The sequence below is a fragment of the Malania oleifera genome, chromosome 2 (assembly GCF_029873635.1).
Source record: "Malania oleifera isolate guangnan ecotype guangnan chromosome 2, ASM2987363v1, whole genome shotgun sequence".
Lineage (NCBI taxonomy): Eukaryota > Viridiplantae > Streptophyta > Magnoliopsida > Santalales > Ximeniaceae > Malania > Malania oleifera.
In genome coordinates this window covers 134,768,025-134,790,323 of record NC_080418.1, presented here as the reverse complement: position 1 = coordinate 134,790,323, position 22,299 = coordinate 134,768,025, and the positions used below count along the sequence as shown (strand labels likewise).

Below are 22,299 nucleotides of genomic sequence, written 5' to 3'. Positions count from 1 at the left end.
TGATCACACTCTCTGTCAATATACGCCCAGAATGACATATATAACAGTCCCTCAGAGGATTCCCTCCGATTACCCAACCACACCAATGTTCAAATTCAAAATTCAAAAATATGCTCGCAGCCCAGGCGCACTCGTCAATGAGAACAGGGGATTCGTCGACAAGACATAGAAGACTACTCGTCAACTAGTCTGGCCACTCGTCGACGACTCTCAAAATATACTCTCGGTATCTCCAAAACTCTTGAGATTTTTCTGTTCTCGAGATCTACTCGTCAACGAGGATAGGGCACTCGTCAACAAGTCCCTGCTGTGCTGCCCCCCTTATGTTTTTCTTCCTTCTTTGTTTATGAAATCCAAAGTATAAGAGTCACACCATAAACAACAATTGTTGTTCAACTATTCTATACAAATATTAAAAAAATTAAAACTAAGGTGTACTTTAGTAAATATTTGAAAAAATTAAAAATAATCTCACAACCTGAGTGTTGATTTTATCATGCCTCGAAATGCTCTGAGGAGTTAATTTTTGGGAAGTTTAGTGTTATAATATAGGCCAATAATTTAAGCAAGTTGTAAAATTCATATATGTCCTAACAACGAAACATTTGTCTTGTTAAACAATAGGATTACAATAATAATTTAGATAATTATTATGTTTGATTTGTTTTAATATGTTTTTATCTTCATCTATAGTAAAATCCTAGATTGAGCAGAATTATAATTTTGAAATGTCTCTTAATATAGTTATTGTGATTAGTATAAATAAAAATAAAATAATTTTAATGTAAGGAAAGCATACTAAATCTCTCTCTCTCTCTCTCTCTCTCACACACACACACACACACACACTTGAGGGGTGCAAATTGCAATGGATAAAATTCTTAATTCTCTCATGTACTTTGGAAGTGTATTTATTAGAAACACTTATTTAGGCTGAAGGCATAAACTAAAATCATCCTTCAAATGTAAATTCCTATCCTCTTTAAACTTTATAAGTTTATCCCAAGCAACACACACACACACACACACACACATATATATATATATATATGTATGTATCTTTCTTTTATTCATAATATCCCGCCATTAAAACCTAATCAACACTCTGCCAATGGAGTTTGAATTCATAAGCATTGAATATGGAATATGTTCCAATATGCAAGAATAAAATGCCTAAAAAAGTGCAATTTAATGTTTGTAAATACTTTTTTTTTTTTTTTTACCTTAGTCTATTATATTACTTATAGTTCATAATCACATATTAATTGCTTACTTGATTAACTTCTAATTCACAATTGTTTTTGCATATGTCAGACGCTCGACACATGTTTGAGATTGATCATGAGACACGTGGCAGGTCTCTTGATCAATCTCAAATTCTAGAATATTATAAAGAGATTTGGCTTGATGGGTTATGTCGATAGTCAATATTTAGCTAAACAAAATTCAACCCAAGTGAAGATTCAAATATCAAAAGAAATAAAGAAAAAAGGCTAAAATTGCATTGGGTGATCGATCGACCTCTTCGGGTGGTCAACCAACCTTCCCTCCATACTAGCCATTAGACCCCATTTTGCAGGCAATCGACCAAAGTGATCAACTAACTTGCTTGAAATTTGAATTTTTGGCTTGCCTTATGCAATTGGTTAGAGATTTTGCACCAATCGTGTGTCTCATTGATGTCATATGTCAACTGTTGTTCATGACAGTTAATGGTCGGTGATTGTTGGCAGTTATGGATAGTTGTTTTCAAGTTTATATTTTTTGAAATTCATATTCAAAATGATTTTCCCTTCCTTCCATTGAAGGTCTATAAAAGGAAGTTCTATGGAAGATTTTAGACATTTGAGTGGGGGGCAAAGTGAGGATTTCAAGACCAATTCGTAGGTTCTATAAGAATATTCTATTGAAGGAGAGAAAGAAGAAATTTCATAATCTTCTTCTTTTGCAAAGGGGCTTTGGGAGCGTGATTTGAAATAAGGGAACTTCCACTTGATCTGCGGAGGGTTTTTCTTCAAAAAAATCAATGTCAAACCTTTTAGTTCGTTCATTTCCATACATATGATTGATTTTGGTATGTTCAAGCATATATGTGTTTTTGTTAATGTTATAATTTGTACTGCATAATTTCTCTACTTTTCTATGTCAAAATTGTTCAAAATTGCATGTTAGGAATAGTAGAACATGTTTTTATCATAATTACATAATAAAAAGCATGCTAGAATATTAAAATTGCATGTTTATGTCGAAGTTCTTCTTTAGACACTCGACCAACATATGTAGGCAGTCGATCGGCCTCACTCCATTTTGAAATTGTAGTCGTTGGCTACAGGCGGTTGATTGACCCTTGCATGTGGTCAATTGCCAATTCCTAAGAGTGCTAATTTTGCACTCTCTCTTGATTTCTTTGGTGATTCCAAATGTCTAACTATCTTTACACATGGTAGAGTACCACATTGGTTGTAATGTCCTGCTTATCTTACCATATCATCAATTACGTCCTGCTTATCTTACCATATAATCAATCACATTAAATACCCTAATACCATTAACTTATAACATAACAAAGTCAACCCGAACTCGTGGGTGACGAGGACACACCTGTCATACACAGCGGACACCTAAGTAGCGATAAATATAAATTTCATCCAACCAACCATAAAATACAATACCAGAGTTACTTACATTCCATCATATTTCTATAGATGTATATATACAATCTTCAAACACACCAAAAGATAAAACTAGGATCTTACTTCAAAAACTTACTGACCCTAGTTCAAAACTCACCCTTCTAGCAAGGTAGAACCTTTTAGCAAGGTAGAACAATTGCCTCAATGGCGCGGAGCTCAGTCCACCTGTCTTTCTGGGTTCCCTGAAATGGTTAAGAGTTAGGGTGAGACACCTCTCAATAAGGGAAATAAACTAAATACAGTTGTGTGGCAACATGAATATTTACATGCTAAAATAAATATACAGTACATATTACATGCCTAAAAACACTGATAATATCATAACTAATAAACATATAATTTTATAGTTATACATCATACTGTATCTCAATGCTCATAAAATCATATGCTATAAATAGTAGTACTGATATATACCCAAGATGAATAGCTAGCTGGTGTCATGTATTACCCCCCATGACGGGTTGTGCAGCCCGAAGGTGGGACCCGACAATGGTTGGCCAATCACTGTCAAGTCAAAATGTCTGTAAGTACGATGAGCCCGCCACACCCTAGTTTCGAAGTGCTAGGAGGACGTCCACAACTCTACACTGAAAGCCACATCGACTATTCATCTCCCACCCCCTCTACTGGCAGGGGTGGTTAGCACAAGTCTGAACATAACTAAATTGTATAGCTATGGTACCGTGCTTTTGAAAACTGATCTGAACTATCATCCGGGTTCTATAACATATAGTATATGATCATATACTATTTTAACATAAATAGATTAATAGCATTTTCTAAATTCTGTCATAACATAAATAATCACGACGTTGCGCCGGATAACATACATAACTGCGGCCTTGCACCGAACATATCATAGATACTAAATTGAGCATATTTATTGTTTATCATATATTCTGAAATCATAATTTCCTATATTATCCATGTTATTCCTGAAAATAACTGTAAACATGTCTTTTTTGTAAATCTGACTTAACATAATATAATATACGTGAAATAATATTCATGCCATACAAACTGAATAAAAACATGAAATCTGTTCTAGAATTACATTTTCTGACATTTTACACTAAAAATATATTCCTGTCTAACAGTAGTATTTTCCCAAATATACTTAAACATAACACATGCTGTCTGAAAATTAATCTACTATTAATTAATAATAATTTTCATGAAAAATTTCTGCTTTATTTTCTCAAATGCTATCTTTTCTACAATTATAGGTGTTAGATTTGGTGTATTCCCAAGAGGGGGGGTGAATTGAGTGTTTAAAAATTTCTCCCCTAGGTTCAACTAGTTCAGCAACAGTATATTCACAACCTAGGGTCAGTCTACCCAAATGCGCTAATAAGTATAATATGTGGAATTTAAATCATGCGCTATAACATACACGTGCAGAAATGTAAAGTGCGGAAAATATAATGTACACGCACGATATGTTATCAAGGTTCGGCCAACTGTGCCTACGTCCTTGCCTTGACTAACAAGCATAAGAATTACCACTACAATTGCTCACTTAAATGGGTGGAGCAACACCTAAACAAACCAGGTCAATTAGCACAGGGCTGACCTAAACTATTACAACCAGGTCAATTAACACAGGGCTGACCTTAACCTACACAATCCTTACTAGGTTGGATTACCGCCCCCTCAGGCCACACCTAGAAATACAACAATATTCACTCAATTAAATGGTACAGTGATTATGCTTTCATGTAAAGCAGATATATACCCCAATACGCGTAGTATACTTAATCAATCACATACACATCAATGATGTAGGTCATGTAAGCTCAGTGATGTGTATATATGTGCAAATAACACTCAACAAGATATGATCACAATAATGTTCAAGAGTGTTCTAAACAAGCAATACCTTGGAATTTAAGCAAAGCACAAATCAATAGCAAATCAGTATTTCAAAGATATGAATCAGATAATCAAACTAATTCAAGAAGATTTTCTTCTATGAAATAGGCACACTACTAGTTTGAAAATATTTTTCTTGTTTGAAAATATCTTTGCACAACCAAAAACAAAGCTATTGGACACTTGCAATAACAGTGCAAATATCCTAAGCTTACTAGGTTATCTCAACACAAGATTTATAGTATGAAAATCTGTAGGATAAACCTAAGCTAAACTCCCCAAATATAATATCTCAATCACACAAGCAAGTGGTAGTTTTTAGCAAGATTTAGTAATCACACTCACACAAAATGAGCTCTCACAATCTCAGAATTTATTAAAGGAATGGAAATTTGAGAGTATTTGGCTAAAAAGTGTATTTTCAAAAAAGATGATTTTTTGGCTAATCTACTTGCTAATCCCTTGCTAATCTTGCAAATGAACTCATATTTAGAGTTAGGGGTAAAAATATAACCGTTTGGGATATGATGTGAATCATTAAAAAAGTCCCAAATGATTAAAATGCATTTAGCTCGAATTAACCTTGTTTTACCGGGGTTAAAATAATTTTAACCTGCTGAGGTTCAGGTGGCTAAACCTAGGTCCGGTCGCCCGACCAGACACAGACTGAAAAGGTCTTTAAGTAAGTTCTGTAACACCCCAACCCTGAAGGGCCTGGGATATTAACTTTTTACTACTAATTTATAGCGGAAGCAAAATAGACTCAATTATTATTAAACCAGAGCGCTAATTATCCATATTACAATCATTTATTTCAAAAAAATAAAAATTACACAAACATAAATATCTGAAACCATACTAATATTTCTAATCAATCTTTATTTTTTTAATCCCCACCCGCATGCTTGCTAAGCCTGATTTCTGACATGTCCTTCAGAGTTATCTGAAATAAAATATGATTGGGGTGAGACAACGCTCAGTAAGTAAATAAGATTATTATTAGTGTATGGCCAAAATGAGCTTTTAAAGAATTTCGTAAAACAATATTTAATACTATAACTTCAAGACTGCTTTTAGAATAAATATAAATTTAAAAATTTCTGCATAAAACTTTTGTCATCAATTTCAACAGTAAATTTTTATAATCCTATACTATAACTGTTAAATTAAATTTTTAACTTTAAAACTGTAAAAATATTTAATGATAAACATACATATACTTTTCCTTATACGTTTTCCTTAGATCGTCATTTAAGCACCAGAATAATCCTTTTCACGAAAACTTACACTTTTCCTTCAAATCATCAATAACTTTGTACACGTAATTAAATATGTATAAACATATATTATAAAAACCACCCTTAGGCCTTTTTGCCGTAAGTCATGTTTACCCCCATGACTGGGTTGTGCGGTCCGAAGACTGGACTTAGCTGGCTGGCCGACCAAACTAAATCAACGTACGTAAACTTTAAGTGAGATTTTCCTTATTAAGTCCTGGTCCGGAACCAGGTGTGCACTCAGGAGAAATCTACTAACATAAATAACCACTCTGTAAATAGTGTGGGTGCACTCTGATCCGTATAAACTTTAAGTTGCGGTACCGAGCATCTGTAACTTTGAACTTTCGTTGCCATAAGGGTTTTAAAATTATCTTATTATAATTTATGCAATTTAAAATAATATCGTAAAAATCTCATCTTTACTCATATTTTCATAAAAAAAATGAAACGTAGAAATAAACTTATGCCACACAATTTTTGTGTTAAAAATATATATAATTTTATTTTTGAATAGAAAGAAATGCTGAAAATTTACCCGAGGGAATTAGAACATTTCTTAACCCAAAAATAGATGCAAATATATTAAAGATATAACTAGTATAATTAAATACGCGTAAAAATAAACTCATGGAAATTTTGTGGAACTAATTAACATAATTGAAATTTACTTATAAAATAAACTCGGGTATGAATTTTAAATAAAAAAAAAAAACTAACATAATCAAAATTTACTTACCTTCTTCCTTACGAACACTGTAACTATCTCTAAGAAATGAGATCGGAAAGAGTGGGTGATTGAGAACTTACTCAAAAATTCTCTCTCCACCACAATTTCTTTCACTCACTAATTCTTCTCTTCCTTGGAAAAATTGTTGTGAAAAATGAAGGTTGAGAGCTCCCTATTTATAGGAAAATTTTAGGGGAGAAATGAAATTTATAAAAGTATGAGGAGATGGGTGAAATTATAATTTTTAAAAATTAAAGAATAGTCAAGGAATGAGCAAGGTATGGGTTGAGTATGGGATGGGGATGGAGGCCATGTGGGAGTGCTTGCCATCATTCCCATTAAATAAATTTTTAATTAATCACTTACCTAATTAATTAATTAATTAGTTAATTAATTATTTTATTATTTTTCTTAATCATTATTATCATTATTATTATCATTGTTATTAATTTTGAACCATTTTTAGTATTTATTTATTTTATTATTTATTTTTAAATAAGAATTAAATTTGAATTTTGAAAACTCATGTGGGCCCCACACCACTTCAAGACCCAAACGAATCTTACGTAACTCCAATAATTCTCATACGATTTTATTAGCCCTACACAGCTTCGAGACTCGTGTAAACCTCCGCATGGCTTCGGGACTCATGTGGGCCCCATACAGTCTTGTGGGCCCCGCATAGGATACCTATATTATTATTATTTTATCATATATTTTTACAAATTATGTCAGTCAAAACATTATTTTATGTATTTATTTACGTGTACAAACAGTGTCTATCCTGTTTATCCTATGAAATTCCATTTTGACCAGGCCGACCTCTAGGGAGCGACTGAGCCGCAATGGTCTCTCAGCACTCGCTAAGATAAGGTCTTTCTTAGGCATCAAACATAGAATCAAAGATCCTACAGAAAAACACTTCTGTATTAATATTAACTTAATGACCATTTTTATTATTTTATTATTACTGTACTTTAATTATATATATATATATATATATATTTGGGTCATCACAAGTTCGGTCGCCCATCTAGAGCTTCGGCAGCCTGAATCAAACTCAGTAGCCTTTGTTCATAACTTCGGGTGCTCGGTCTAATGTTTAGTGGCCCAAACTCATGTGTTTGGTGGCCCGAGGTCTTTTTTGAACTAAAATGATCGGTCGCCCAAGTTGGTAAACTATCCCTTTCGAGGGGTTCGGGCGCCCGTGGATAGTACGCACAAAAGAGGTTCGGCTACCCAAGAGCCCAAGTCAACTGTTGACTTATCAACAGTTCGGGCGCCCGAGGAGTTTTGAACTCTAAGGGTTCGGTCACCCGAGCTCTCTCAAGTTGTTTGGAAATGTTCAATTTAAGCACAATTTCAACACACCTATATATTATATGCTATGTGTGTGAGTGTTGGGACCTAAAGTCTTACTATGGTCTTACTAAGGCCATTTTGAGATAGTCCCAAAAATTCGGAGCGTGCCCTAAATTCTTTCAGCCCCTATGGTCATTCTATGGTCATTTTGAGCTTACAAAACCTACATGCATGACATGCAGAGATTATTACAGAACGATATGAATTATTACAGACCAAAATAAAAATGAATGCAAATACAATTGAAAATAGGTCTTCATTCCTTTTGCTTCTCCAAGCGCCATCATTGAAGTTTGATCTTTATAGTCCGTATGACTTGCTTAAGTTACTACCAATAGTGCATGCTAAGGATAGACCTGTTCAAGAAGCTCAATGCACAAGTGAGAAACATTGGTTTTGTCATAATCAAAACAAGATCAGACTCATAGAGTCAAGTGTAGAAATGTCAAATACTCAATAAAAAGCCTTACCCTGAACCTGGGATGGAGTCCAAGTTAGCCCCACCAACGATCTACTCTAGTAGACTTGAAGAGAACTTCCCCAGGAGTAGCGTGGTGGCTTCAGATCGTTGATCTGGCAAAGAACGGACCCAAAATCTTAGAGAGAAGGAAGGATAACCGAAGAGGAAAGAGAAAGAGAAGTTCTTCGCATGAATTCTACGGTGAAAACTGAGTTCAGGCTATTTATACACCTGCACTCATCGACGAAACACGTCACCTCGTCGATAAGACCACAAAGGGAGTTTGTCGACGAACGCTTATTCCTCGTCGACGAAATTCAGAACTGAAAATAGCCCCTCGGTAACTTCTCGTCGACGAGACGCGTGTCCACGCCGACGATCCCATCAAGCGTGTTCATCGACGAATGCGCTACGTTCGTCGACGAGACCTTGTTGAATTCCAAATTTACAATTTCCTTTTTCTCTCCTCCTCCTATTATTTAATTAATATAATTCACCGGGTCTCTACATTGGTTGATATTCTATTAAGAGTTTTCATGGGTTCTCTAAAAAAATCACTTTTTCATTAAAAACTTGCATAGGTTTTCTTAAGAACATCAATGTTTTTACAAAATTTTCAAATTGTTTGTGGTCAATACACCCATAAAGCAGTGTTTATGTAACGACCTGGGAAATAATGGTATTTAAATAATAAAGAGAGGGAAATGGAAATAGAAACGGAAGGAGGCAGCAGGCTTCGTTGATTACATTGCATTTTGGATAAAATAACTCGGAAGTAATACACAGGGGACCTCGTCGACGAAGCTACCCCTCGTCGACGAGAAAATACCGAAAAGGGTTTTTGGGACAGTCTGAAATTCGTCGACGAGGGAGGAAGTTCGTCGACAAAATTATTAAAGGACTCATCGACGATGTGACGTGTCTCGTTGACAAATCCGGTTCTATAAATAGTGAAAACCCAGATTTTAGACGAAATTTCAGTGCAGGAAATCCTCTTCTCTCTCTCTTTACGTCCCTCTCTCCTTATCTCTTTGATTTCGGGCCTTTTTCTCGCCGGATCGAAGATCTGAGGCTACCACGACTCTCTTGGCAAAGTTCTTTGTAAGTCTGCCGGAGTTGATCATTGGAGAAGTTGGTTTGGATTTCGTCCCAATCTCAGGGTAAGATATACACGAAGAAATACTGATGTTTTGTTCTGGGGGATGTGGTTTTCAGAGTATTGAGTGGAGAGCCCTACGGGTATAAGGTTAGAGTACAGTAGGGGTTTTTCAGAGATAAGGTAAGGGAAATATGCTATGCTAGGAATTTTTATAATGTTATCTGTAACAACCCGAATAAAATGTATTTAAATAATAAAAGAGAGGGAAATGGAAGCCGGGAACATAAGGAAGCAGAGCGTTCGTCGACAACATTGAACTTTGGGAGGAAAACGAAAAAGGGGATCAGTAGGACTTCGTCGATGAATACAGGGGATTTGTCGACGAAGGCTTAAGAGAATTCGTCGACGAACACAGGGGGCTCGTCAACGAAAAAATACTGAGAGGGGTTTTTTAGCCGACTGAATTTCGTCGACGAGGAGTGGATTTCGTTGATGAAATTTGTGAAGGACTCGTCGACGAAGGTCTGGCTCGTCGACGAAATCCGCTGTTCTATAAATATGGGAAAATCTAGATTTAACTTCTTAATTAAGCTAACTTCTCTTTCTCTCACCTCTCTTCGGTTTTCTCTCTCTCTCTCTCTCTCTCTCTCTCTCTTCAATTTTGGCTCCACCAGTCGCCAGATCGAAGATTTGAGCTACCACAACGCTCCCGGCGAAGTTCTCTACAAGTTTACCAAAGCGGATCGTCTGGAAAACGAAGTTGGAAGTCATCCCCAAGTCAAGGTAAGGCTTTTTACTCAATATTTGGATTTGTGACAGTTGAGAAAAGTGTTATACGTTTAAAAATACTGAACTTTAATACTGGAAATTTTCATTCCAGGGGTGTTAGTTGGGAACATTGAGAATCATCCCTAAGTTTAGGTAAGGTTTTTAAGCCAAATTTGACTTTGTGATAGTTATAGGAAATGTTGTACGTACGAGAATATTGAACTTTAATTCTGCGAGTTTTCGTTTCCAGGGTTGTTGAGTTGAGAACCCTGCGGGTGTAGGGAAGATTTTCTTAGGGGCTTTGTAAGATTTAGGTAAGGGGATAAACTAAGCTAGCTTTGTTTTTGAGAAAATGCTTATATATATATATATACTTAGCATTTGATTTACGGAAAATGTATATGTTTACATATATGTCCTGTATTTACAAAATACTATGAAAATGATCATATGATTTAATATGTGAAAATCTATTGTGTGGCATGAGTAAAAATGTTGTGAAATACTGTTTTCTGGGAATGTGATTACGATATGAATTTTTATGATGGAAAACTGGCGTACGAGCCAAGATGTTTATATATATGTGTGTGTGTGTGTGCTTTTTCGGCGTACGGGCCGTGCTATGTGGATATGTTTGTCGGCGTACAGGCCGTGCTATGTGATTTGCCAGCGTATGGGCTGTGCTATGTGATTTGCCCGTATACGGGCCATGCTATGATAAAATGTGTAATACCGGCGTACGGGCCGATTATTTTCATTATACATGTATATATGTGAAATGATATAATTGATGTGAAAATAAATGATATGAGATATATATGTATCACGATTTCAGTATATGATATTAGAACCTGGTTGGCTTGGTTTAGGCTAGCACTTACACTGTACCGTTGCTATGTGTCCATGATCTTCGTGATCATGAAATCTGTGTTAACCCCGCTGTACGGAGTGGTGTGAGATTGGAGGGTCGATGTGGTTATTTTCAAGAAGTGTGCTGTTATTGCCCCTGGTGTACGGACCAGTCTGGGTAGACCCATCGGACCTACAGACTAGACTATTGACTTGGCAGTGGTCGGCCAACCATTGTCAAGTCCCACCTTCAGGCCACACAACCCAGTCATATGGGGGTAATATATGACAACAGCCAGCTAACCTACTAGGATTGTTTTATGTTACTATTATGATATGAGATGAGACATTATGTTATGAAAAATGCAGTATGTTCTGTCATGTTTTGTTATACATATGTTTCCCAGATTTGATAAACAGTACTGAATATGTTATATGTGATATATGTAGAACACGAATACTTATGTTACCGCACACTAGTATTAGTTTATTTCCCTTATTGAGAGGTGTCTCACCCCTAAATTTCATTAACTTTTTAGGAGCCTCAGATAGGAGAGCGGGAAAAGCCCCGCTGATATAGAGCAAGTTATTTGCCCTTGTTGGAAGGGTGAGTCTTGGTAGCGATAGTTAGATTTTTGTGAGAATTGTCCCTAGATTTATTTTTGGGATGTATATACTAAGAGATAGTGTTTGTAGTACTCTAGAATGTGTTATGCACATTATGATGAGATGTATATGATTTTATACTTTCAGCTGCATAGGCTTCTGTTGTATGTTCTGTTATATCCCTGGTACCCACGAGTCCAGGTGGATGATGACCTGCTGAGCTGGATTATGGGATATGTAGTATTGATTTTATAATATGATGATATTATTATTAAAAAAAATGGAAAAATAAGTAGGTCGCGACATTATCAAAGATTTTACACATATGTACATACTAGTTTATTATCCGATTTTACAGAATATGAGTTTTAAATACTTGTGTGGCCTAAGTAAATATTTATGTGATGAAGAACTTATATAGTTTTTACAGTATATCATACTATACTGATTACACATATATAGACAGTATATTACAAATATTTTATCTAGAACAGTATATTACAGTTTTACTTAGATCAGTATATATTACAGCTTTATACAGAACGGTGTATACAATATTTATAGTTTGTCATGTTTCCTATTACCATAACATTCAGAGCATACAGACAGAGTATATAGACATATTATATAGACAGATATACAGAGATAGCATCAAGATGCTATAGATATATGATACATAGATTACAGGATTTACAATATAGAAAGATATCGTTATGGTAATTTTGGAAACACGATAAAAACAGTAAAAGAGCATATATATATATATATATATATATATAGTATTAGATCCTTAAGAAATGATTACAAACAGATACAGATAAAAAATACAGAGTACTGTACTGTTGCTAGATATAGATAGAGTGCAACCACATATCTCAAATAGTGTGTGGGTACCGTCAGTCGTGCTCGGAGAGTAGGCAGCTCCTCAGTTCACTGGGTTGAGGGGGCCGATTTGATGAGGTAGTAGTCAATCCCGCACCTAGGAGAGTATGCAGTTTGGCCGGGCTAAGGTAGTGTAGAGTATAGTGACTTACCTGGAGGGCCGACCAGGTTATGTCCCGCCTACGGGCCGCACAACCCTGTCATGAGGGGTCAAATCATGACATATAGAGTCTTAGGGAAAGAACACAGTTATGTATATGTATACAGTTTTACAACTTTTATTGTATATAGTATGATGTAGCACTATGAATGATAGAAAGTTCAGATGATACAAATGTTTTAAGTTATTAAACATGTGTTGTACAGAATTGCCAGATTATGCAGTTTTTAAATAATATTATTATAATTTTATTACTCGGTCGCCACACACTAGTAATAGCATATTTCCACTTACTGAGCGTCGACTCACCCCATTACTTTACCATTTTTCAGGTGAGACAGTTAGGCAAGCAGATTAGGCTCGCAGATAGGAAGTTTACTTGATTACCCCAGTTATAGGGTGAGTTATGACAAAGTTTTGTATTTTTGAGGTAAATGATGCTAGAGGGGTTTATTTTGTATGGTTATGACTTGTATATACTGGATTCTGGTATTTTATAGTATATATATAAATGGTTATATGATTTATGTTTCTGCTGCTTAGGTATGGATGTAGATATATAAAAAAAAAAAAAAATGGTAAAAATTTTGAGGATGTTACAGTTTAGGGGCGGTCAAGTTGGGTTTTTGATTCTCCTTCCAAAAACCCACATTTTTCAAAATGGTTTTATGGTTCTCCTTCAAAATAAACCAAACATGTCTTTCAAAAAATTCAAATTTTTAATAAATCATTCATGATGTAGTTGTTGAATAGATTAAAAAGTATCTTTTCTAGAAGATAACTTAAGGGATTTCAAGTTGGGTTTTATGGTTTTTCTCCCAAAGAAACCAAAATCATACAAACTTCAAATGTTTTCATAAATAACCCAAAAATGTTTTCAAACTTGAAAGCATATTCAACCATTGTCACTTAGTCTTTATTCTTTTCTTTTCACTTCCTATTGTCTAGTATCATCGCAAGCCGAATTATTTGTAATACAAAGGTTAATTTCCTAAGATTTTTCATTTCTTCATGCTCTATTAACTCTTCCTCTTCTTTTCCCTTTTCATAGCTTTTGTATCTCTTTTGTTTCTTTTCTTGAGCTTTGTCCCTCACTTTCGGGAGGCAACCCATCCCTATACAAATCTCTTCTCATCCTTACCCAAGATTAGAACTTGAGACCTTCAATATAAAAGTCTTAAATTCCATCAATATAGATATGATTGTTAATAAACTCAGTGACATGACCCTTGTTTTTTTTTTTTTCAAATATTTTTTTGATTGCCCAATGAGATGATCTCAACAACTTGTGAAAAATGCCCTATACCTTATTGACATGTTTAAGTCTATTAGGAGAGTGTAGTTAGTGGAGTTGAGAAACAATTCATTTGGTAAAAAAATTGTTGTTTATGGTGTGGCTCTTATACTTCGGGGGTTTATAAATAAAGGGAGAAAAACATATGGATGTGTTCTTGGTGTAGGGCAACAACAAAGACTCGTCGACGAGGAGATTCTAAGAGCCAGAAAACCTCAGAGTTTAAAGACTCGTAGACGAGTGGATAGACTAGTTGACGAGGAGTCTTCTCTGTCTCATTGACGAGTGTCCTGTTCTCGTCAACGAGTGCTTTTGGGCTGCGAGAAAATATTTGAATTTTGAATGCAAACGGTGTGACAGCTGGGGATTTGGAGGGAAGCCTCCGAGGGCTTGTTATATATGTTCTTTAGGCATATTTTGACATGCAAGAAACAAGAGAGAAGGTAAGAGAAGGAGAGAAGATCTTTGAGTGTGTATCTTTGATTTTCATAATAAAATATCTTGTCGATTGCTCCCGTAGATGTAGGCTTTGCCGAACCACATAATTCCTGGTGTCGCTGCTCTTATCTTTACTTTCTTTATATTGCTATGGTTGTAAAATAATTTTACATTTTACCATTGAGATTGTTGCATATGGTATTGTTTGATCATTTACAATGTTTATTCTGCTGTGCATTGTTGGAAGAGGCATTATTTTCACAACAAAAGTAAAACTCAAAATTATACTTGATAAGCTCCAAGATTGCACCTAGCTTGGTTCCCGTGTCAACTTTTGAACCTTTATTTATAAGAACACACTTGGTATTAGGATTGTGTCGTTGAGTCTTATTTTTTTGAACAGATTTTTACAAAATGAATGTTCGAGTCTCATAACCTTAGTAATCTAAGCTTGGGTCTAAAATTTTTTTCTTGAATCATAACTAGTGCCTCTTCTCTTTTTGGAGATACATTGTACATTGTTACGCACATCCATGCGACATATATAAAATGTCTTTCTATTATACTAGTTAATGGTTTGTTTAGTATCGTTGCTGTTTTTTATTTGTTTGGTATAGTTATTGTTTTTTATTTTATGTTTATGTTTCTTAATAGTAAAGAAACGGATTATAAAAAAACCATATGTCTATGTTGTTGGTTTTGTATTAGTTTTATAAATATTAACCAAACAGGTTGCTGATTTTTAGTTTTTAATTTCTATTTCTAATTTTTAGTTTTCATTTTTGGTTTTTATTTTTCTAATTTTTGACAATGATATTAAACGGTCACTAAATTAATAGTTATTATGCATGCTTAGTCTAATTTGCAGTATATATTTGATCTTTGTAACTTTGTGCATTTTAATCTTTCCTATAATTGTGTGTCTTGGCATCATATAAAGTCTGTTTGTGGATCTAAAGGAAATTATTATTTTGGTAATTCATCCATACAAGGTTTATAGAACTAGCAACCAAGATTATTAGAATCACAATCTCAAGTGGGATCTTTGGAGGGGTCTGCAGGATAGGATTGTAGAATTGAATCGAGAATCATAAGATTCTACTTTTTGTGTAAAATAAATATTAAAAATTATATATATAGAATTTTATGACAAGTCTTAAGACTAAAAACTTGGTTAGTGACTAAGTATGAGAAGCTTAAAATACAATAAAATTTTCAAACAATAAAGAGAAGAGCAAGAAAAGAAGGAGAAAAAGCAAAGCTCTTCTAAGAGCCAAATTTGTTTCAAATCATTCCCCTGCAGCTCTATTAGGCCTGTTGGCGTGGCTCTTTTCTTGGCTGCTGCTGATTGAACAATTGTGTTGAAGAGGACTGAGGTGTTCTTGTCGAACACCAAAGAAAGAAGAGCACCGAGGACCAACTTCTCGTCGAACCAACAACCCCAGTTGTACACCAAAGAACTGTTAATTGAACACAGACCATTGGCTGCTTATGATCGAACACCAGCCACCAATTCTACTTGCTTCGACAATTCAAATTTTACGATTCCAATGATTCATTTACAATTCTATCACAATTCTACTTGATTCCAATTTTCATTGCGACCTTGGGTGAATCTAGATCCTACCATTCTACAATCCAAATCACAATTTTAGCAGCCGTGCTAGCAACTTTCCTAAACATGTTGAAAATTAGACTCCAATTATGATAAGTTGAAACTTTTAATTATTATTCTGTGGACTGACCACGGTACATGACTACATGAGCATGACACAATGCAACTAGGTTCTCCAATTTCACACCACATCAATTAATGAGGGTGTCTATCCCAAAGCCTAGTACTAATTTATGTTTTGGTCGGATAATCTCATATGGGTACACATGCACTACTAGTACTAGACTGACTTAGTCCTACAAAGCTCACATGTGATTATGTACATCATGCTGGCTGAAGGGCACCCTCTAAAGCCCACCTATGATTTTATTTTCTTGTATGATATCCATGGACTGCTGACTGGGTGTCACCCCAGATAGACGACCCATCCAAAACACAGACCCTACCCTACGTTAAAGAGATTTGAATTTCTGGACAGATTTAGTTTATCCTAATTTAATATTTAAAATCCATGTTTCCAGACATTCTATATCATGAACAACCATCACATAGTAAATGGAAGGTTAAAAACACTTGTATAAAAAATGATCATGACAAATTTCACAATAAAAACAAGATAGATAAAATTCGATTGAGAATAGCATTACAAAACAACTTTCCACATCTCATAACAGCTCATATTAAAAGCCTACCATTGTCTAAATGAACAAACAGACATTTTTCCAACTCTCTAGCAGTCTACTACTCACAAATCACAATCATCACCCATAGAATGACCCAAAAACCTTCAAACTCAACCAGAAGTAGTTAATATACTTAGGCATTATTTACCAAATGCAGTAGCAGAGGTTTATGGCTCTCTCATACTTCATTACGTTTCATGGATTCCTTCCTCTTCTCTCATACTTCATTACATTTCATGGACTCCTTCCTCTTCATCCTCATAATCAAGTTCTTCATCAGCCGTTGCATCTTGATACTGTTGATATTCAGACACAAGGTCATTCATGTTGCTCTCAGCCTCGGTGAACTCCATCTCATCCATGCCTTCCCCTGTGTACCAATGCAAGAAAGCCTTCCTCCTGAACATGGCTGTGAACTGCTCGCTTACACGCCGGAACATTTCCTGAATGGAGGTAGAATTCCCAATAAAGGTTGATGCCATGGAAAGCCCCCTAGGAGGAATGTCGCAAACACTTGACTTGACATTGTTTGGAATCCACTCCACAAAGTATGAAGAGTTCTTATTCTGAACATTGATCATTTGTTCATCCACTTCTTTGGTGCTCATCTTGCCCCTAAACATGGCAGAGGCAGTGAGATAGCGTCCATGACGTGGGTCTGCAGCACACATCATGTTCTTGGCATCCCACATTTGTTGGGTGAGTTCAGGGACAGTAAGTGCACGGTATTGCTGGGAACCCCGTGAGGTCAGAGGAGCAAACCCAACCATGAAGAAGTGTAGACGAGGAAAAGGGATGAGGTTGACAGCAAGTTTTCGGAGATCAGAGTTAAGTTGACCAGGGAACCTTAGGCAGCAAGTGACACCGCTCATTGTTGCCGAGATTAAATGGTTCAGATCACCAACTGTCATAGCAATCAATAAAACACCATCATTAATTGTATTAGGTAATAATAATAACCTTGTGAGTACAAAAAAACATTTCTTATTTTGGAGGGCAAATATTGTAAGCAAAAATTGTGTAAAGATCCAGCCCCTTGGACAACCCTAATCAAGATAATAAACTGTACTGACCCATTTTGTGATACTAAAAAAATTTTCATGCGTCAGGCAATGGCTCTAAAATAAACTCATTTGCATAGTCCACAGTATCATATAAATCATGTAGATTGGAAATGCTGACAACTTAATGGCAGGCTCATCTTGAGGCTTCTCAGTTCTCATAAGTCATGACTTGTGCAACCTCACATGCTTTACATTGGGCCCAAGAAAACCATATGCCTACTTATGGTAGCAAACAGCAATAACCTTGGTAAAATGCTTGTCTCCTCCAAAGAACAAACACTTAAATAAAATATCTCACAAGACCTAATAACGTGGATCCCACAAAGATCCAGTTCAAGCACAAACCCAAAGTAAACTGTCACAGCACCAATAATTCAAAAGAAATTTAGGCCCACAACATACAGCTTGCAACCAACCAAGATGTTACCAATGAATTTTCATGTAGGAAATAAATCAGAGAAAATGCACTAATACATTCACAAATGTTTATCCTGTATGACTATAAATCCTGTGGAGCATACAAAATAATATGGAAATAGTAGTTCTCAGATTTTTGTCATATCATCTCAAAGAATCTAAGTTCTAACATACTACGCCCCCCCCCCCCCCGGCGGGGTTGGCAAAAAGAAAGTAAAATAAATAAATAAAAGGCACCAAAATTTTAACAAGAGAAACACTTTTAAATTTTCTAAATCAAATACTAATTCATCTCCAAGAAAAAATGCATGTGCAAGAGTGTTAAAATACATATGTTCAGAAGTTGCAGTAGCATTTTTCGAAGTGCTTCCTTAGTTTAAAGAGCTAGAGTTCCCATGATTTTAACTTTGAAAGACAGATAAGTTACTCGAAAATGCCAAGCAAAGAACAACCTAATCATTAAAACGCAGATCCATGGTAAAATCACTTAAATGAGCAAAAATCCATCTCAACTAGTTCATAAAAGTGCAAGTAATTAGCATATGAAGATTGAATGACCTATAATTGGTGCACGTGAAACAATTACATCTAGAACTAAAGCATGAAACTCTTACAGCTAGGAGTAGTTAACTTGAGTGTCCTGAAACAGATGTCATACAATGCCTCATTGTCTAGTACCATGCACTCATCAGCATTCTCAACAAGCTGATGGACAGAAAGTGTAGCATTGTATGGTTCAACCACTGTATCTGAAACCTTTGGGGATGGAAACACTGAGAAAGTGAGCATCATCCTATCAGGGTATTCTTCCCTGATCTTTGAGATCAGCAAAGTACCCATTCCAGAACCAGTACCACCACCCAGTGAGTGGCACACTTGAAAACCTGCATGAAAAAAAAAATACCAATCAACAACAGCAACAAGTTGTATATAAATTTATGTGAATTTGCACAAAATGCAATACAAAGTGTAAAAGTTATAACAAGAATTGTCTAAATTCAGACAAATCTAAATCCAAAGTATGAATACCATGTTCCCAGACACCGATATGCATTATAAAATTGATTAAATCCATCTCTTGATTGCATAATATCATATGGCACTAGATTTTAATTCCAATTTCCAATTCAATTAATACGGCATCAAACATTCAATGCAACTCCCTACTCAGGAAAAACAAAACGTTTGAATACACAGCATTATACCTTGAAGACAGTCACAATTCTCTGCTTCTTTTCGCACAACATCAAGAACCGCATCAATAAGCTCCGCTCCCTCAGTATAATGGCCCTTAGCCCAATTGTTCCCCGCACCAGATTGCCCAAACACAAAGTTGTCAGGCCTGAATATCTGGCCATAAGGACCGGTTCTCACACTGTCCATGGTACCTGGCTCAAGATCCATGAGCACAGCACGAGGAACAAACCGTCCACAAGAAGCCTCATTGTAATAGACATTGACACGCTCCAATTGCAGATCAGAGGTTCCAGTGTACCGGCCAGTTGGATCAATGCCATGCTCATCACACACAACCTCCCAAAACTTTGATCCAATCTGGTTTCCACATTGTCCACCTTGCACGTGAAGGATTTCCCTCATTTTTGTTCACTGATTAAGGCAATAATGGAAAGAAATGATTACCACTATTTCCTTTAGGGAAAAAAAAAATTACAAAATCACAACTAAGTAGACAAATCAAATTCATGCGTCAAGAACATTGAAAAGATACTAAAGGTCCAAAATCAAGTTGATTTTACATATAAACATACCAAATATCATTATTGATAGGTCATCGAGAAAATTCGTAACGAATGCATACAAACTCTAATCGACAAGCAGAAGAAACCGTGTAGATTATCAAACTCAAAATAAAAGTTATATGAGAATCAAAGGAGATGATTACTAAATTGCCACTATTTGCTTTAAGGAAGCAACTTTACGAAATCACAATTAAACAGATAAACCAAATTCAATGTGTCATGAATATTTTAAAAGATACTACAGATACACGGAATCAAGTTGATTTTACAATATAAACAAATCAAACATCAATACGGCAGGTCGCCAAGAAAATTCAACGTGAATGCATACAAATTCTAATAACAAGCAGAAAAATCCGAGTGGACTATCAAAATCTAAATAAATGTTATGTAAGAAACAAACCCAAAATTCCCACTGTCGCCGATAAAAGTAGGAAAATTTTAAAATTGAAAAAAAAAATCAACAGTACAGGAAACAAAAGAAGAAGAAGCACTTATCAATCGGACCTAGTAATTTAAAAACCAAAACAACTAAAAAAAGAAACAAAAATCAGATCAATAAATTTCCTTCACTTTCGCCATTTTCTCATCAATGAACAGAATCTACACAGATCTGAGAGGGAAAAAAAAAACAGAAATCTGAGAAAACAGAGACATACGGACAGAGAGAGAATCCAAGGGTTTCTATCGAGCAGGTAGAGAGCGTGGCTCTATCGCCGGGGATGGATTGGAGTTCTTCAAGATGCAGAGGAACTAGTTCGTGGAAATGGGGGTTATATACTGGTGGGGAGTGAGAGTGGAGAGTGTGGGATCGGACGGTCAGCGTTGCTTCCCTCCTATTTTGCGTGGGTCCGTCGGATGCCGTCGGATGGAAGGGTTTTGACGGTGGGGATGAGTTGGAGGGTGGCTTGATTTGGATGGGGGAACTGCAGCTTTGCGTTTTTAAAAATCTGGCGGATGTGGTTGACGAAAGCACCCTTGAGTAAAATGACTTTTCTGTCCTCGGTCGGAGACCACGGGAGGCTCCTCTTTATTTTTAAAATATTTTCCTTTCTTTTTTTTTGTTGTTTTGTTGTGTCATGTGAGTGATGGATGATGATGAGACAAGAGTTCACATGGTGTTATGGTAAGCTAATAAAAAATACATTTAAAGCCCAAAAATTTAAATTGAAAAACAAACAATGATATATGGTGGTGAAGTTATTATTTTTAAGCTGCACATTATTAAAATATTTACTACATTTTGAAAGTTTATTTTTTTTTTAAAAAGAAAGTATTTAAAATTTTGATTCCTACCTATCGTATTTACTCGATTTAAAAAATTAACTTAAAAGCTTTTAGAATACATTTGCTATACAGCATCAAAAATATTTTCATTGAAAATTTCATTCCTAATGATGAAATATCTTACTTAAGAGAATATTTTTATTTAGTTTGTATTGTAAGGTTTCAAGAATATACATATGATATTCATGTCAGTATTTGGTTCAACATGTAAATCATTAGTTTAAGAAGAAGGCCATTATATCTTTGACAAGTTTGAATACAACAAACAAAGAAAAAAAAATATATGCTTTTAACATGAAACCTAATAAAATTATGTACCTAATTAAATCTATAAGGCTATAAGATGGCTGTCACAACGTCCCAAAGGGTCAATTCCACATAACGGGTGAGATCGAAATTCTGAATCGCTTCGATTGGGTGGCAGACTTGATATGATATGGAATATGATGCCTAGTGCAATATATGAGATTGAGAAATATTTTAGGTATAGTTAGAACATCTATTAACATATTACCGGTTCATTGCTCAACTAGGTCTAAGGAAGTTAATAGTCAATGGTCTACATCACCAAGTTTGGATTCAGGAGTACAATTATGCAAACGAAAGGTATTAGCATCCCTTTACGCCCATCTAATAGACAGTATCTGATTAGTCAAAATATTACATTTAAAGTTAACCAATCAAGACCTTAATTTTTCTGTTTATTCAATTTACCTAGCCTTTAAATATTGGATAGTTTTGCGAAGGACAGAGATTATCCTCACCTCAAGACTCCCAAAAGTGTGTTAAGAACATAACTCTCGGTTATCCTTTCAAGGTTAATATTTAAGATTTCTCCCTAATTATTTTCACGGTGCTATTTACCTAACATTTAACTATCAGGAGGACTTGCATAAAACAAAGGCCTCTCACCTTCAAACCTCAAAGACATGTAAAGACGTAGCCTTAGAGATTGAAAGAGATTTTTTTAAAGTTCTCATTCA

General features: G+C 35.4%; 1 protein-coding gene across 1 annotated transcript; it reads right to left on the bottom strand.

The window, feature by feature from the left end:
• Window positions 1–16,703: 16,703 nt before the first annotated feature.
• Window positions 16,704–20,835, bottom strand: LOC131147967 (tubulin beta-4 chain). The gene is made up of 4 exons (XM_058097665.1): window positions 20,689–20,835; window positions 19,475–19,877; window positions 18,884–19,153; window positions 16,704–17,692 (listed from the first exon to the last, which is right to left on the bottom strand). The coding sequence occupies exons 2-4, from the start codon at window positions 19,866–19,868 to the stop codon at window positions 17,016–17,018; spliced, it is 1,341 nt and encodes a 446-aa protein (XP_057953648.1). The 5' UTR covers window positions 19,869–19,877; window positions 20,689–20,835; the 3' UTR covers window positions 16,704–17,015.
• Window positions 20,836–22,299: the final 1,464 nt, after the last annotated feature.

Coding starts and splice junctions, on each gene's coding strand:
- LOC131147967 (XM_058097665.1), bottom strand. CDS start 19,868: ATGAGGGAAATCCTTCACGTGCAAGGTGGACAATGTGGAAACCAGATT. Junction 19,154..19,474: donor GAATTGTGACTGTCTTCAAG/GTATAATGCTGT, acceptor TTTTTCATGCAG/GTTTTCAAGTGTGCCACTCA. Junction 17,693..18,883: donor CAAGTTAACTACTCCTAGCT/GTAAGAGTTTCA, acceptor TTGCTATGACAG/TTGGTGATCTGAACCATTTA.